Source organism: Sinocyclocheilus rhinocerous, unplaced genomic scaffold, assembly GCF_001515625.1.
Source record: "Sinocyclocheilus rhinocerous isolate Xijiao unplaced genomic scaffold, SAMN03320098_v1.1 scaffold1373, whole genome shotgun sequence".
Taxonomy (NCBI): domain Eukaryota; kingdom Metazoa; phylum Chordata; class Actinopteri; order Cypriniformes; family Cyprinidae; genus Sinocyclocheilus; species Sinocyclocheilus rhinocerous.
Window position 1 is genome coordinate 193,412 of NW_015641107.1, and position 17,085 is coordinate 210,496.

Here is a 17,085-nt window from a genome sequence, read left to right on the forward strand (position 1 = left end):
GCAAAAAAATGGCTGCCCACTGCTCCGGGCCTGTGTGTGTGTTTGTGTGTTTGTTTGTTCACTACTCACTGCTGTGTGTGTGTACTTGGATGGGTTAAATGCACAGCACAAATTCCGAGTATGGGACACCATACTTGGCCACACGTCACTTCACTTCAACTTGTCAACTCGTCAACATGTAAGGTGCCAAAAGTATGTTGTATTAATTTTTTTGCTATTTATTTATTTATTGGCTGGTATAATTGCAATTGAAAAATCTATTAAACATAAATTACATTTCTAAGAACTTAGCTTTATTTTAAACCATATTTTATTTTCCTTTTTATGTATGTATATTTGTGTGTCGTCACATATCTGTCTATAGAGATAGATACATACATGCATACATACATAAAATATATTTACAAACATGTGTTTAGCATGTCAGATTATTTTGTATTGGAATGCATGTGCTTGCTGTTTAATATGGATATAGTTTTTGCATATGCAGCTCGTGTTGTGGAGCTGTCCACTGCTGCGGTGCTGAAACCCCCTCATGACGCAGACAGTTACGTCAACTATTTAACAGCTGTTTCTTTATTTATTTAGTCCAACTTCCAATATCTGTTAGTCTAAGGCTAATGATATATTGATTTGAATAGATGTATATGCAACGACATCGTAAAATCTAAACCAGTTCTAGGAGGGTTTGGCGAACCTTGTATTTACTCTCCCAGATTTCATGTTTTCAACAAAAGCTTCCATTCCTGCTCAAGTGTAAAAATGCTCGTCGGCTATTTATAGAGAAGCATTCCCCTCCTCTTCCATGCGCAATTCACCCCGCCCGGCCCGACTCCCCCGGGACCCGAGCATCCTACCCCAGGTAGAAATTGACGTCAGAGCGGTTCGTAATTTGACGTGTAAACATCCCTTCCTCTTCCACGACTCTCTCATTGGTGACTCTCCATGCGCGTTCAATTACTCGCTCACACTGCATCAGAATTATCAGGAGAATATAGCGTTTACCAAGGAAGCTGAACTGATATTTCTGGTGTTTACATATTCTGAATTTATTTCTTAACTTATTTCTATTTAACTGTTTTGTATCCATCGTGATCATCCGGGTCATTTTTAAGTGGTTGTAATTGATTGGAAATGGAAGAAAGATGTCGTCCAATGTTGCTGTGCAGTGTTCTTGCTCTGTTCTGTGCGCTGGTGTCCTCAGCTGTGGACAGACAGTATCTGAACGAATGGGCGGTGGAGATTCCAGGAGGACTCAACCATGCCCGATCCATCGCCGACGAGCTCGGCTACGATTTAGTCCGACAGGTAAGTCACACCAAACACTGTTTTTTTCCTCCATTTAGGATAAAACACTTGTCTCACACACATCTGGCTCGAGCATCCGTGTTGAATGAAATTGTACGTTCATGTGGTTGTGTAATGCATTTATTCATAGCAACACTGTTGCTTTGCCAGATCATATTTGTTCTCTCGATTAGAAAAAACGTGTTTAATCAGTTGCCGAGAACATTTGCTTTGCCATTAAACAATGAAATGTTTGCTGAGATATGGCTGAATGTGTTTTGCAACTAGGATATGTATTAAAGATACAATCTTTAATGCAATTTCTACATGCTAGTCAGATATGTGTCAGCCTTTATATGAGTAAACATTCACCTGTTGTTGTGTAGTCCTCATAAGAATGTTTTATTTAAATGTAAAAAAATAAAATAAAGGAAACACAACTCTAAGTAAGATGACAGACCTATTAATTCTGTAAAAAAAAAAATTTTGTGAAGTAGCTCCAGGTTGACTAGACCAGACAGATGGGAACTGCGTCATTATGACCAGGCTTAATTTAGCTCCAAATATGAACGTTCTCTTCAGTCAGTTCTCTCTGTCATTTGTGTGCAGATTGGGGTGCTGGAAAACCATTATTTATTCAAGCGGCACATTCACCCTAGCAGGACCAAAAGAAGTGCGGATCATATGACCAAACGTCTGTCAGAAGATGACAGGGTATGACACTTTTCATAACCCCTTTATTCTATATGCAGTATGTAATCATAAAATGTGAATTTATTCAAAACCCCCATATCATTCACATCAAGTAGGTAGGCTTATGTCATGTACTTTCCAGGTTTGATGTTTAAATAACATTTTATTTCTGAAATAATAAATAATTCTTAACATATCTAATGTGATGTTGATGTAGGAGATGGAAAAGTAGTTAGGTAGTTTTGGACATACTGCTAAATGGTTTTGTATGGGCACCTGTGGTTTCTTCTGTAGGTGTCTTGGGCTGAACAGCAGTATGAGAAACGGAGGGCCAAACGTGCCCCGCTGGGGGCCGAATGTAAGGACTGTTCGGTGGACAAACTCTTCGACGACCCCATGTGGAACCAACAGTGGTATCTGGTGAGTCTCGACATCTTAACTTTCCTTTGTCAAAGACAGGATTTGAATTTCTTTGGCTCTGCAACAGGAGGTATTTTTCCCATTCATTTTCTCCATAGACATTTTTTAAAAGTTCTAAACCTTGAACCAACTGAGATGAATAAGCAAAAAAAAAACTTTTGAAATTCAGAAAAATCAAAGACAAAATGCAAGACTATGTACTTTACTGAAAAAAAAATGGTGTGGGATTTACAATTTGCACTCTGAAATTGCTAGTAAATTTCACAAATTATTACAAAGAAACGGCAAGTAACACATTGAATTAAACATGATATTTTGAAGTAGAAAATACAAACTGAAATTGTATTTTCTTGTAAAAAACACTCCAATAATCTTTATTTACAATTTCAAAAAAAAACTTTTTTATATTACACTACACTACACGACTTGAACAGATTTGAAAATACTAGGCATTATACACTTGCCGACTTTGTAAATAGTTACAGAGAAAAACTAGGCATCATACACTAAAAGCTGAGGATCACACACTACCAGACTTTCAAGTCTTTCCAAACACAACAAAGAAACATGTGCCTTGTTGCTGGAGGATGCGTGGCAAATGAAAACAATATTTGTTCTAAAATCAGTTTAAAATACCAAAGGTGTCTGATATCCTCCAATTGGATGGAATCATAGTCTGAAGCTGAAAAATCTGAGTCTGTGTCCATCATATATTACGCAATCTTCTATGAAATCTATCAGTTCAAGTCTGCAGACTGACTCTGACTTTTGGCAACTAGCAACAACTTGTTCAGACTGTAAATCTGGGCCAAAGTCGCGTAGTGCATTCCAGCCTTTAGTCATTCAGTGAAAGTTGAAATCTCACTGATTTGTTTACTTGTATATATTACCTTTGCTTAAAAACCTCAGTGAACTCAATATGTTTGACTTGAAAATTTAACGTGAAATATCTTCCAATGATGACGCCAGTGGACATACAGTATGTGCTCAAATGCGGAACCCATTAATATCAACAACGGCTTTGTTAGGTTTTCCTATAAGTGTTGTAAAAGCCATTGCAACAATCCTCTCTGGGTTAATGCATTACATTTCCTGTCTCAGGCCTTCATTACTGGGTCAGTTGTCCCTCTGGACTTTTCGCACTATGTGCCGTTGAAGCCCATTATTTTGAAGCTTTCAGAGCTCATAGTATGGCTAAACAAAAATGAGATTGTAAAGGAGAACCCTCCTTAATCCCAAACAACAGAAGAGCCAATCACACATTAGTACCAATTTATTGAAACCCAATGGATTGATGGGTTTAAGAATCTGAGAATGGCTTCCGTACAGTCACAGATGGGAAGGATTCAGTTGCCTCTAATATGGATCACAGCTCATGGTTTATATAGTAAGTCACTCTAATCAAATTGAAAACTTCCATTTGAATTTCCGACTGAGGGATTAATTTTTTGGACAAACATTTTATTCTAAAACGCAATTTAACGGTGGTATGAACCCGGCAGTGACCTTTTGTTCTTTTTGCTTCAACAAGTCTGCTGTTTCTAAACCTCTTTATTCGTGTTTGGATTGTGTTAATTGCTCATGAAGTTCCTGCCCGGTTTTATTTTAAACTCCATCTGTGTTGCTGAATTTAGCTTATTAGATGATGTCAGCATCTCCGTTTATTCATATTCAGCTCATTACACTAAAAAGATAAAAGTGAATATTAGCAAAAATGAAATGCATTGCATTTTAGTGAAAAGGAAAGAGGATTTTCAAGACTCAGAACTCAGAGGTTGATAAGTGCTGGAATAAGCTACTTTTTATTCTATTTTGGAATAATCATTTTTAATATAAATCGAGTTTTATAAAGTATATTTTTGTATTTGACTGTAATTAATAGATTTATTTTATGCATCCAATAATGTCATTTGCATTGCATCAAGGGATGCATAGTTTACACCATGGTACTCTGTAATTTTTAATTTTTGCTTAATATCAAAGTTTATAATATTTTGATCTATCTCAGAGTTGGTTGGTAACTCTTTACTGCAACATTTTTTTTTAAATGAACAGAAAAATTACTTCATCTAAGGCTGCTGAAAAGTGGGCGGTCGCTGTTGCGCTCTATTGGTCAATGTGAGTGATGAGGCAGTGAAGGCAGGTGGTTAAAAAGGGAAAGAAAGAATGACATTCAACCTTGTTTGATGAAAGGGTAGATAGAAAAGAAGGATATGGATTTATGGAGGAGAAAGACGGCTCGGTGAATGGATTACATTTCACCAGAGAGGACTGCTGATAATTCAATTAAAGAGATGACTCATATGCTTCTTGTCTCTCTGTATGGAGAACGCTGTGTGGTTTTATTCATATTTTATCTGTATGGTTCTGGGTACATTGAACATTTTTAGATGCATCACTGTGTATGACTGCTTCTCCTTAGAGGCAGCGATCATGTTAGAGAGTTTATGCACCTGCCGATATCTGAGACGCCCAGTAAAACTTCTTGACTCACTTAGAGGTGCTATGAAGGTGGTAGATCAGTGACGTGGACATCAGCTGTTATGCTGAGGGTATGCTGGTCATGATTGTGCTATGTGGCAGAGCCGTCATGTGCGGTGGGTCGTCTCTTTTACTCCCCCTCCCCCTCCGGTCCTTCTAGAGTCAGACCTCAGCTATGAGTCATGCTTCATGGTAATGTTACTGCAGCTTCTATGCTTAATTCGTGAGCAGATCACAGATCTCTTTCTTTTTTTTTGTCCTTTTTCCTACCACGTTTATGCCTCAAGCAGCTTTGTTGCATTGCTAAATACACCATATACAATCACATACGCTCTAGTGGTGTTTTGCTTGTAAACAACTTCTTGAATAATGCAAACGAACCAGTTTCATTATTTTACGTGCACTGATTTCTAAATCCTTTGTGAAGTACTTTTAATAGCTTTTTTCCAGACTTCAAAGACTAATTGTAGCATGGAAAAATAGTCCAGGCTTTATGGGATGAGTGTATACGCACCTTCTCTGATTGAGTAGGTGTTTTAAGTCTGCACAAACTAAACTAGATATCTGCATTGTGAACAAACAGAAATAATGGGGCTTTGTGGGGTTGTTTGTGGATGAATGAGACATGATTGAAGCTCAAAGTTACAGTAACTTATGTAGGCTATTATTGTTTTATCTTTTCTTTCTAACGAACCAGAAGTTATGAAAGCCCATTTACATGAAAATGCTTGAATAAATCATAATTTTGTGGAATGTATGAGCTATAAAGGTATAATTATAACATTAAAAAATCATAATTTCATAATGTTCTCACCATTTGGACTTATATGTCTTAATTTTGACATGATATTTCAAGATTTGTTGTGTGATAATACTGACTTTTTATGTCATAATTTGGACTTCTCATAATTTCAACTCATAATTTCATCATAATTATGTTTTTATTTCATAATTTCATTTTATCTCATACTTCTGAAATTCTGAACATTTCGTAATAATGAATAATCATAATCTCATAAGTATGACTTTTATGTGATCATGACTTTTTATGTTACAAATAATGCATTGGTAAATATTTTTTTCTGATGCTTTATGTCATAATTTCTGAACATTGCATAATTTTGACTTTATTTCATAAGTATGTCATTCATGTCATAATTTTGACTTTTTATGTCATAAATCATGCATTGGTGATTTTTTTTTTCATGCGGCAGAATTGGACTACCATACGAAGTTGAACAAATTTAGGACAAAATATAAATCTGCTTTGTCAGTGGTGCTTAAATACTCTCTTTTTAGATATATAGACATTTTTAGAGCAGTAAGAATTTAACAAATCTACATGAATGATTCAATGACTCACTCATAATACTCAAAAAGACACTTGCTTGTGACCACTTCATATACAGCAAGAGTCACTGGATAAATCACTGAACTAATCTGAATGAGTCATTTGGTTGAACACAATCAAAAGATTCACTTCACTCAAATAAATCAAAATCCTAGTTATCCATTAAAAATAGTTTCGCTAATTGGATGGAAAGGCCTTGGCTTACATTTCACACAACTCAGGTTAGCTGCATTTTATATACTAGCCACTCAACAGTGTATTTCCCATCACTGCACAGCAGTTCTCTGATATTTAATTATCGGTCAATAAGAAGAAATCCCCTCACGGTGTAGTATGGACTGAAAATAGTCTCCACAAAACAAAAAGGTCAGCATGGGCGATTACATCGCCGGCTTTCATTTTCAAGCAAACAGCTCTTGTTGGAAGGGTCAGTGGTTGTGTCATACTTTTGTCTTCATGAAGAGATTGAGAGTACCTGAGAGTGTTGAGAGGTACTCATGAATATGACTCTGAATTACTCACATATTCACTTAAACTGTCTTTCTTCATCCTCCCCTTCAAGCAAGACACCCGGATGTCATCCTCCCTCCCCAAACTGGACCTGCACGTGATCCCGGTCTGGAAGAAGGGCATTACGGGCAAAGGAGTGGTCATCACCGTGCTGGATGACGGTCTGGAGTGGAACCACACCGACATTTACCCTAACTATGTAAGTGTGTCATCATTGGCAGCGCCTACTCGACCACCATCAGTAAAACTCTGCGCTTTTGTTTCCATGCCAACGCCGGCCCCTCAACTGTGCAGAGGATTATCCATAGTGACACCTACCACAACTAGAGCAAAGCCATTTGATGAGGACCTCCGGTATAGGAGATCACAAACAAACAATCCCACTCGCTCATTCAAAGCTATTAAAAAATTCACTCTGAATGTGTGTCATTTACATAAAACTGTAGTGTGAGCCTAGCATCTTTTTTTTGCAATAGAGATGACTCATAAATCACAGAATAACATCAAACATCTGTCTCCTATTAGCATTTGAGTACACTGTAGCATCAGCCATCGCTCTGCTGTTGGCTTGTTTACAAACAGCAGTCTTACAAAAAAGAAAGCCTTAAATCGAGTGGAGACCCGTATGTGTCTGATGCTGGCAACTATGTTGCAATGGCCGCTCAATACAGACTCACATGTGTGGGAAAACACACAAATAAACTCCGAAAATTAGTTAATAATAATAAAAAAATTTTTTTTGTATAAACTTAACATAAAAGTGTTTAACAGGTCACTTTATTTCTAAAAAAAAAACAAAAAAAACACATATATATAAAAAAATTAAAAACAAAATAAAATAAAGCAACAGTCACAATCAACACAGTAATTGTAAAAGATAAAAAAAACATTTGGAGTCTAATACATACAGCTTTCTGCATCATGCTTTCCATTTATTTATTGTTTGTAAAAGAGTATGCATTATAAAACTGTAAACCAGTGTTATTGAGATACTATTATAGTTTTATTATAGATGTAATATTTTGCATTAGTTTTTGTTTTTGTATTTTCTGTTTTCATTTTAACTGTAGTTAAAGGTTGAGTTACTCTGTGATGTGCATTTGTCATGTTTATTAGTTATTGTTTTTTTAATGTCTATACAGTTTTTATTCATTTTTATTTTAGTTTTAGTTATTTTAGTACAAGTTAAACTAAATGAAAATGAGAAATGTTGTTTCGACAACCAGCTAAAATAACAAAAAGTTTACGTTTTTTATATCTTATTTCATGAGTGTGAACAGATTAGAGTATAATAAAGTTGTCAGTTACGGTAATTCTGATTCAATGTAAACACAGCATAATTCACTGTCTAGTTATCTCTGGAAATAATACATTACATTTTTATCCAATTTTGTGTAAAAATGCTTTAACTCTTTGCAATTCAGTCTAATTAGAAACAGTAAGAGTAGTACACTACTGTATTTCAAATATAACCGTAATTCTCCCTTCCTATAAAACGTCATCTGATTGCAACATACTGATACTAATGTTATTTATTCTGGGTATGCCAGAAATATTTCCACAATCATTTGAATCCTCATTTATTCTTTCACCTGTCCTCAATGTAGGATCCTGCTGCTAGCTATGATTTTAACGACAACGATCCCGATCCCTTTCCCAGATATGACTCCACCAATGAAAACAAGTGAGTGAATGAATCTCTATACTCTTTTATTTCTCCAGGTGAATGGACAAAAAATCTCAAGACTGTTGATCCACACTTGAAAAACACAAGGACAGATTTTCCAAAGCCTTTAGCCTTTCAATTAGGTTAAGTACCACATACAGTGATAAGGAAACTGATGACTGACTGGAGAATGTTACAAGCCTCGGACTGGCATAGTTCTTTTCTGCCCTCTTTAAAGAGACTAGCAGATTTATTTAACATCATACTAAATCGGTTTAGAGAGAATTAGACCAGACTGCCGTTGCTTTCCATCTTTAAGCTGCTATGAAAGGAGAGCTGACAGTGTCAATAGGTCTGATCTGAGAAGGTCTGTTCTTCATCAGGGAACGAGTGTAATCCATTCCAATGGTACGCACATCACTCGTGCTGTCTTACATACGAGGATCAGAACCCATCCACATCTATGTGGCCCACAAATAGAAGTCATGAAATAACATGAAATAACAATTCGAAGTTTGAACATACGTAAAAAACAATTGTAATTTTTTTATCAAAAATGTAATTCGTGTGTATATATATATATATATATATATATATATATATATACACTGTATATATATTGTGCTTTATGTACACACGCAGATTTACATCTTTGGCAGTTGCATTGATGTTTTTCAGTGTCTTACGCTAGTAGTGCCTCTAGTAACATTTGTATACAGGTAAGGGAGCATATGTAATAGCATTAGTTTCTAGTTGCCTTATTTAATAATTAAATCAACACATTAAAACAGTTCTGGTAAAAATATAGCTATGCAACAGAAAAATAAGTGGTCATGAAAATAGAAGCACTCATTATTCTTTCTCCATGTGGTTGTATGTCTCTCAGGCTGTGCCAGTGAATGACTCATACTGTGCCAGCTATAGTGCTTTTGTACACGCGCACACACACATACACAAACAAACACTCATAATTATGCGCACACACTTATCCTCTCGCCCGCCCATGTCAGCGTATTCTTTTGTCAGCTGTTTTCAAGGTGGTTTGCTATGAGTGTTTGTATGGTGTTGAATGCATCAACAGCTCATTGGTGCTTCAGATGATGGTTATTACAAAGGAGGGAAATAAATAATCACTAACAGTTTTCAAAAATCAAGCACATTTTTAATAATTTTTTAGCAAATTACTCCCTGCAAAATGTAATGTCATCCAACAGTTATCCATTGTTAGTCTAATCTTTGACATCAGTCACTGAGTACAAATTTCCTCTGTAATTTTTACAAATATTTGTGGTGATTGATTGCTAAGACTAGCATCATAATTACGATTACTTACACTCAGGATAAGGGATATAAACAAAACCACCAACCCAAAGAGTCTGACATGATGTCTCAAATCATTTGGCTTCTTAAGTAGAGATGTTGCTTTATTTTATAAGAGATACTTATGAGTTTTACTTGGCAGACAATTAAATGGAGTAAAAAGCCCACAAGCTATATTCTGTTCTACATCTTTTAAACTGGACCAATAAGCTACCTAGCAACCACCCAAATCACCCCAGCAACCAGCAGGAACACACTAACAACCATCTAGCAATGACCCAGAACACCAAAGCAACCACCTATTAAACACCCAGAACATACTAGCCACCATCTAGCAACCACCCAGTCCCCATAGAAACCATATAGCAACCACTTAGAACACCCTAGAAACCACTCAGAACACCCTAGCCATAGATAGATAGATATTCACTGATGCCTCATTAGCGGCTGTTTCTATGGGCCGCTACATGTAAGCTGTCTGCCATATTGGAACTGGCTCCGGAGCTGGTCTGTGAATACTCGACAGCAAGTATATATGTGATAGACTTAAGTATGATTTGCTAAACTAACACAATACAACAAGAAGAAGGTGTTAGCTATCATGACAAAAAAAAAGTTGAGTTAATTCATATAAAAGCAAACCAACACTGTGAAAGGTTATCATATTTCTTCAGTTTTTACAATCAGAGGCTGCACAATGTTGTGGCATCTTCAAAAACTCATTGATTTTTATTGTAAGTGATGACACGTTGACCATTCCAAGATGGTGGACACGTCAATGTGCCTGGAGCAGGCGATTGTGGAATCTATGTATATATATATCTATGACCCAAGCAGCCACCCAGAACACACTAGCAACAATCAAATTTAGATATAATGAATTTTGAATATGCCAACTTTATTAAATTTGACTGGAGCTGAATTATAGCCCTATTCTCCGCTGTATGTCCTCAGGCATGGTACCAGATGTGCTGGAGAGATTGCCATGCAAGCAGACAACAAGAAATGTGGTGTTGGAGTGGCCTACAACTCAAAAGTGGGAGGTGTGTGTTGTCAAGCTGTGTTTGTTCACTTTTTGTATCTTAAATGCTTGTTTTACTGGTTAGAATGATTATATAACAGCATTGAGCCATACAACCAGTCATGCACGTACACAATCTGTCCATGTCCACTTCAACATATAAAGCTTTAGTGAGTCATAACATCATACAGCACCACAGATTATGGGATGCATTTAATCGCCAGCATTCAAACACTTGAAAGTTGTTTTGACATTTCAGCAAATGTCATCTTTTGTGTTTCTCATCTGCAGGGATAAGAATGCTGGATGGAATCGTGACAGATGCCATTGAAGCCAGTTCTATTGGCTTTAACCCTGATCACGTCGACATCTACAGTGCTAGCTGGGGCCCTAATGATGATGGAAAGACCGTGGAGGGACCCGGGCGTCTGGCCCAGAAAGCTTTTGAGTACGGTATCCAGAAGGTGAGAAGTGTGGGAATCGGTTCTGCCGGTCCAAATCGAAAACTAGATCGAAACCACCTAGCAACCATCCAGAATAGGCTAGTAACCACCCAAAACACACTAGAAACTATCCAAAACACTGTAGAAACCACCCAGAACACCCTAGCAACCACCCAGAACACACTAGCAACCACAACACCCTAGCAACTACCCAGAACACACTAGCAACCAGAACAGCCTAGCAACCACCCAGAACACACTAGCAACCACCACATTAGCAACCAGAACATCCTAGCAACCACCCAGAACACACTACCAACCACCACACTTGCAATCATCCAGAACACCCTAACAACCACCTAGAACACACTAGCAAGTAGCAACCATTTAGCAACCACCCAGAACATTCTAGCAACCACCTAACAACCATCCAGAGCACCCAAGCAACCACCCAGAACACACTAGTAGCAACCAACCAGAAAAACATGCAAACCATCCAGCACACACTAGCAACCATTCAGAACATGCTAACAACCACCCAAGACACACTAGCAACCATTTAGCAACAACCCATATCCAGAACAAGAACACCCTAGCCACCACCCAGAACACACTAGCAACCACCTAACAACCATCCCGAGCACCATAGTAACTACCCAGAACACACTAGCAACCACTTAGCAACCACCCCAGAACACCCTAGCAACTACCCAGAACACATTAGCAACCATTTAGTGACCATCACACTAGCAACCATCAAGAAACCCCTAGCAACCATCCAGAACACCCAAGCAACCATCCAGAACACCCTAACAACAACCACCCAGAACACACTAGCAACCATCCAGAACACCCACCCAGGTAATGTATTGTACTTATGACATGTAACTTTTAACCCAAACCCATTATAATCAAATAATCTCTAAATAATTGTTTTTACTCTAGGGTCGTGGTGGGAAGGGCTCCATTTTCGTCTGGGCATCCGGTAACGGTGGTCGTCAGGGCGACAACTGTGATTGTGATGGATACACAGACAGTCTCTACACCATCTCCATCAGCAGCGCGTCCCAGCAGGGTTTGTCTCCCTGGTACGCTGAGAAATGCTCCTCTACGCTGGCCACAGCCTACAGCAGCGGAGACTACACCGACCAGAGGATAGTGAGTCTCCTTTGCTTCAATTATACATTTTCTTGCTGTTACGGTCTCAATTATTATATTGCTTTTGGTTTCCTTTGTGTCGAATGACTGAATGTCTCCTTGAAGATCAATAAAACAGATTGTCTGGTGGTTTCGAGTTCTTTCGGTTGGTGTGTTTGTTTGTTGTCTGTTGGGTTTTGATGTGTTGACATTTAATTGTTTATCTTATTGTCTTGCAGACTAGTGCAGATTTGCACAATGAATGCACAGAGACACACACTGGCACGTCTGCATCTGCCCCGTTGGCTGCTGGGATATTTGCTCTGGCTTTGGAGCAAAAGTATGTCAAACAATTTGTATGTTATATTTTTTGTAGGATTGCACTGGTTTTACATCAGTTCTTACGAGAAGTGATTTACATTTGAATAAAAATGTGAATGTATTTTCTTGCTCTCCACCCTAGTCCTGATCTGACCTGGCGAGACCTTCAGCACTTGGTGGTTTGGACGTCTGAGTTTGATCCCCTGGCTAATAACCCAGGTTGGAAAAGGAATGGAGCTGGATTGATGGTCAACAGTCGGTTTGGGTTTGGCCTCCTGAACGCCAAAGCCCTAGTAGACCTGGCCGATCCCAAAGTCTGGAAGCATGTTCCGGAGAAGAAACAGTGTATTGTCAGAGATGAGACATTCCAACCAAGGTAGAGGTTTGCTTTCTGATATTAGTATAAAAGCACAAGTTTGGCTCAGCTGGAAGAAGGGCACCTGAACAGATGTTTCATTTCCCTGCATCTAAAATTCCTAGTAATGCAAATGACGACACAGATTGTAATGTTGTTTATAGCATGCCATGCAATCACGCACAGCAGAAACTGACAGTTTTTTTTTTTTTTTGGTATTTGCTGTACCTTGTCTAAAGCATTGAGTGAGTGGGGCACTCATTAGGCTGTCAGCTTCGTCTGTCCATCCATCCATGAGCACTTGTTTTAGCATTTAGTGTGCATTATCACCATGGCACTTGCTTGATGCCAAATCTGTGCCTTTCAATGTAATCTGCAGGGATTACAGTTCATATCGCTCATGAGTTTCTGTCTAGGGAACAGTGGACAGAAAAATTCCTTCATTAATGTTCAAATGTCAAATTAATGTTTGTGTTTTAAAATTCATTATTTGATAAGACTGCCTAAATTTAGACATTTTTACACAAAAATGAAGTTACAGTAATAATATTTTTTTAATGCTCACAAATGCTGAATTTATTTGATCAAAAATACAGTAAAATAATATTTTGAAATATTATTACAATTTAAAATACTTTTTTATATATATACTTAGATATGTCTTAAAATGTAATTTATTCCTGTGACAGCAAAGCTGAATTTTCAGCATCATTACTCCAGTCTTCAGTGTCACATGATCCTTCAGAAATCATTCCAATATGCTGATTTGGTGCTCAAGAAACATTTCTTAATTTTATCAATGTTGAAAACAGCAGCTGCTTAATATTTTTGTGGAAACTGTGATACAATTTTTCAGGATTCTTTGATGGATAGAAAGTTCAAAAGCATTCATTTGAACTTTACGGTCATGTTGGATTTACAAACTTAAAAAATACCCTTTTTGGTTTGCAGACCATTGAAGGCTGCAGGTGAGCTATCCACTGAGATCCCCACTAAGGCCTGCGCAGGACAGGCGAATTCTATTGTATCTTTGGAGCATGTGCAGGTGGAGGTCAGCATTGAGTACACACGGAGAGGAGACCTACACATCACACTAACATCTCCATCAGGTGAGATAAAACACACTTAAACACGCTACCATGTGCATGTTTGGGAACACTGATTTTTAGGTTTGGCCCATTAGGTACCACCACAGTCCTGCTGGCAGAGAGAGAGAGGGACACGTCAGCCAAAGGTTTCCGAAACTGGGCCTTCATGTCCGTGCACACCTGGGGAGAAAACCCCACTGGCACTTGGACCCTGAAGATTACAGACACGGTATATACCAGCATCTCTGCAAGCAAATATTAAATGCACATGAACTGCCCGCTTATCACAATCCATCTCTTTTGCTCACAGTCTGGACGGATGGAGAATGAGGGTCAGATTATCAGCTGGAAGTTGATTTTGCACGGGACGTCTGAGAACCCAGAGCACATGAAGAAGGCGAGGGTTTACACGCCCTACAATGCCGTACAAAACGATCGCAGAGGAGTGGAACCGATGGAAGACATGATCAAGGTCAGAACAGAAGCCAAACTTTAGAAGAGTCCAGTGTGCAAATTATACAGTGACTATGTGATATGTCTTCTCATAATTTTAGTCCATGGTCTGTTGACCTTTAACTTGTGCAACCAAATTTGTTATAGCCTATAGATAATTAAATAAATATATTTTTTTTTCCATTTTATTCAAATCAATAATATATTTTACATTTATTATATTTATTATATGTAAATATATAATATGAGAATGCATATGTATAATAAATAATAAATACAAAAATGTAGAAAATATATAAAAAAGATATATAAAGATAAATATAATAACATTTAATAAAAATAGTCATTCTAAATGGAATAACATATAATAAAAGCATATAAATAATACAAAATTAAATATGTATAAGAAATAAATGTTTATAAAATGATATATATATATAATTTATAATTATTGTATAATAAGTATTCTAATTATATATATGTAAAAAAAAATTATTTTGTGTTCTAGAGTTAACTATAGGGGAACTAACGTATTTCAAATCAGGAATATTTTTTAAACAGTAATTGTGTCATTAAATAAATTACATTACATAAATATTAAAAAAATAGACAAATGCATTTTCAGGTTGATCCAACTAATGCACATATGTGTTCTAAAAAAAACAAACAAAGAGGTAATTGACTTTTTTAACTGTAAGGAAAGACTACAGCCGCTATATTGAGCATTATAATTCATACAATCATCAATGTCCCGGAGTTTAGACTTGCTAGTGCTTGATTTTGCTTACAATAAACCAAAGAAACTCAAAGAAGTGAAATTAGTTTTGAGAAAAGCACTTGAGCACAGATGACATTTGATATTTTCAAGCAAACTGTTTTACATCTGATGGACCTGTTGGAAACACATTGTATGCAATTCCTCCAGTCTTATCTCTGCAATTTCCTGTCTCTCTGATCAGCAGGAAGCTCCGACTCCAGCTTACAAACTTGAAGTTTCAAGTCCAGTGGTCCCAGACTCACTCCCGTCTGCTGCTTCCATCAGTGTCCCTGAAGAAAATCCAAAAGCTCCAGGCTCCTCCCCTGCCAATCTGGCCCTGCTGCGTCTCCTCCAGTCAGCCTTCAACAGGCAAACCCCAGTGGTTCCTCCGCATGCTCTGGCGGTTCCTCCCAAGACCTTTCAGCCCGAGAAGATCCCCCCGCAGAAGCTGTACCAGGCCCTCGACCAGCTAAACCGCTACAGGGGCTCCAGGAACGGCCTGTTCAGTGACTACAGCGACAACTTCTACAGAGCCCAACCGTACAGGCACAGAGACGACCGACTGCTGCAGGCGCTGTTTGACATACTTGGAGACGACCAGCAGTGAGACGGGAAGAGTAGGTAAAAGAAGCTGGATGCCCTGCTGAAAAGTCTAGCTTATGGTTCCCATGCTGCTCTAGCAACATGCTGTCCACCAGCAAAACCTGGATTGTGAAGCTTTTGGTAGTGGAGCAGCATGTTAAACTGGTCTTGGTGGTTAAACTGAGTGAGTTATGCACTGCAACATCTAAAACTATAGCTGCTATGCTAGTCTTTTCAGCAGCGCGAAGGGGCAAGAAAGGAAGTAAGCTGGTACACAGAGGAACTTGAAATAAGATGCGTTTTGTTCTCTTCCAGACAAGCTTGTTTTTATCTGCACATGTAGTTATCAACTATAAGAATTCTACGGCCTGTGTCTGTCAGTGTGAGTGTTTGTATATCTGTGGTGAACAGCCAGCTGTATTTATCTCTCAGTTTTGAACCAGGTTGCTAAGATATAAAACCAATGACAGGACAAATTATGGCGTCTCGTGCCCTTTGCCCGCTTGATGATTTTTCTCATGTTTCCGTCACTGCCACCAACCTTTGCATGCTATAAAACGTTTACATTAGGATGTTATGAAAATATTGTACTATAAAGACCGTGATTGTAAATTGTAACGAAAGTCTCAGTAAATTGTAAAACTAAAGTCTTCACAGAATCATCTTAAAGGGATAGTTCACCGAAAAAGTAAAAATGTCATTTATTCACCCTCATGTCTTTCCAAACATGTACAAAAAAAAATTCTCTGCTGAACACAAAAGAAGATATTTTGAAAAATGTTGGTAACCAAACTGGTAACCCACTGACTTCCATAGTATTTTTGTTGATATTATGGGAGTCAATGGGACCCAAAACAATTTCAAAATATATTCTTTTGTGTTCCAAAAAAGAGGAAAGAAAGTCATACATGTTTGAAATCACATGAAAGTAAGTAAATTCATTTTTATTTTTGAGTAGACTAAGTTGACATGAAATCAAATCTGACCCGATTTACTTTCTCAATGCACGTTCTTGGTGTCACTGAGCACGATTTGCACGCCATTCCAAATAAATAATTTTTTGTCTTAATATTTTAACAAAATTTAATTTGCTCTCCGCCTCTGAAACGACTTGCCTTTTTGACTGATGTCAAAAATTTATTTTAATTTTCAGTGGTTTGTAACACACTTTTCACAATTCAAATAAATTCTTAAAATAGT

The 17,085-nt window shown here is 37.6% G+C and overlaps 1 protein-coding gene across 2 annotated transcripts; it reads left to right on the top strand.

The window, feature by feature from the left end:
• Nucleotides 1-883: 883 nt before the first annotated feature.
• Nucleotides 884-16,594, top strand: LOC107754628 (neuroendocrine convertase 1-like). 2 transcript variants are annotated; one of them, XM_016571164.1, is made up of 14 exons: nucleotides 884-1,308; nucleotides 1,897-2,001; nucleotides 2,275-2,400; nucleotides 6,795-6,941; nucleotides 8,350-8,426; nucleotides 10,683-10,771; nucleotides 11,041-11,213; nucleotides 12,138-12,350; nucleotides 12,569-12,669; nucleotides 12,793-13,026; nucleotides 13,957-14,114; nucleotides 14,189-14,322; nucleotides 14,404-14,565; nucleotides 15,506-16,594. In XM_016571164.1, exons 1-14 carry the CDS (start codon nucleotides 1,135-1,137, stop codon nucleotides 15,908-15,910), a joined length of 2,298 nt encoding a protein of 765 aa, XP_016426650.1. In that variant the 5' UTR covers nucleotides 884-1,134; the 3' UTR covers nucleotides 15,911-16,594. The 2 variants fall into 2 exon arrangements, with proteins under 2 accessions (XP_016426650.1, XP_016426651.1); XM_016571165.1 differs by having other exon boundaries at nucleotides 15,509-16,594.
• The last annotated feature ends 491 nt before the right edge of the window (nucleotides 16,595-17,085 follow it).

Bases quoted from the DNA above. Each gene is read 5' to 3' on its own strand.
- LOC107754628 (XM_016571164.1), top strand. From the start codon at position 1,135: ATGGAAGAAAGATGTCGTCCAATGTTGCTGTGCAGTGTTCTTGCTCTG. The intron at 8,427-10,682 runs GTGAGTGAATGA...GTATGTCCTCAG, and splicing joins GACTCCACCAATGAAAACAA to GCATGGTACCAGATGTGCTG. The intron at 12,670-12,792 runs GTATGTCAAACA...TCTCCACCCTAG, and splicing joins GCTCTGGCTTTGGAGCAAAA to TCCTGATCTGACCTGGCGAG.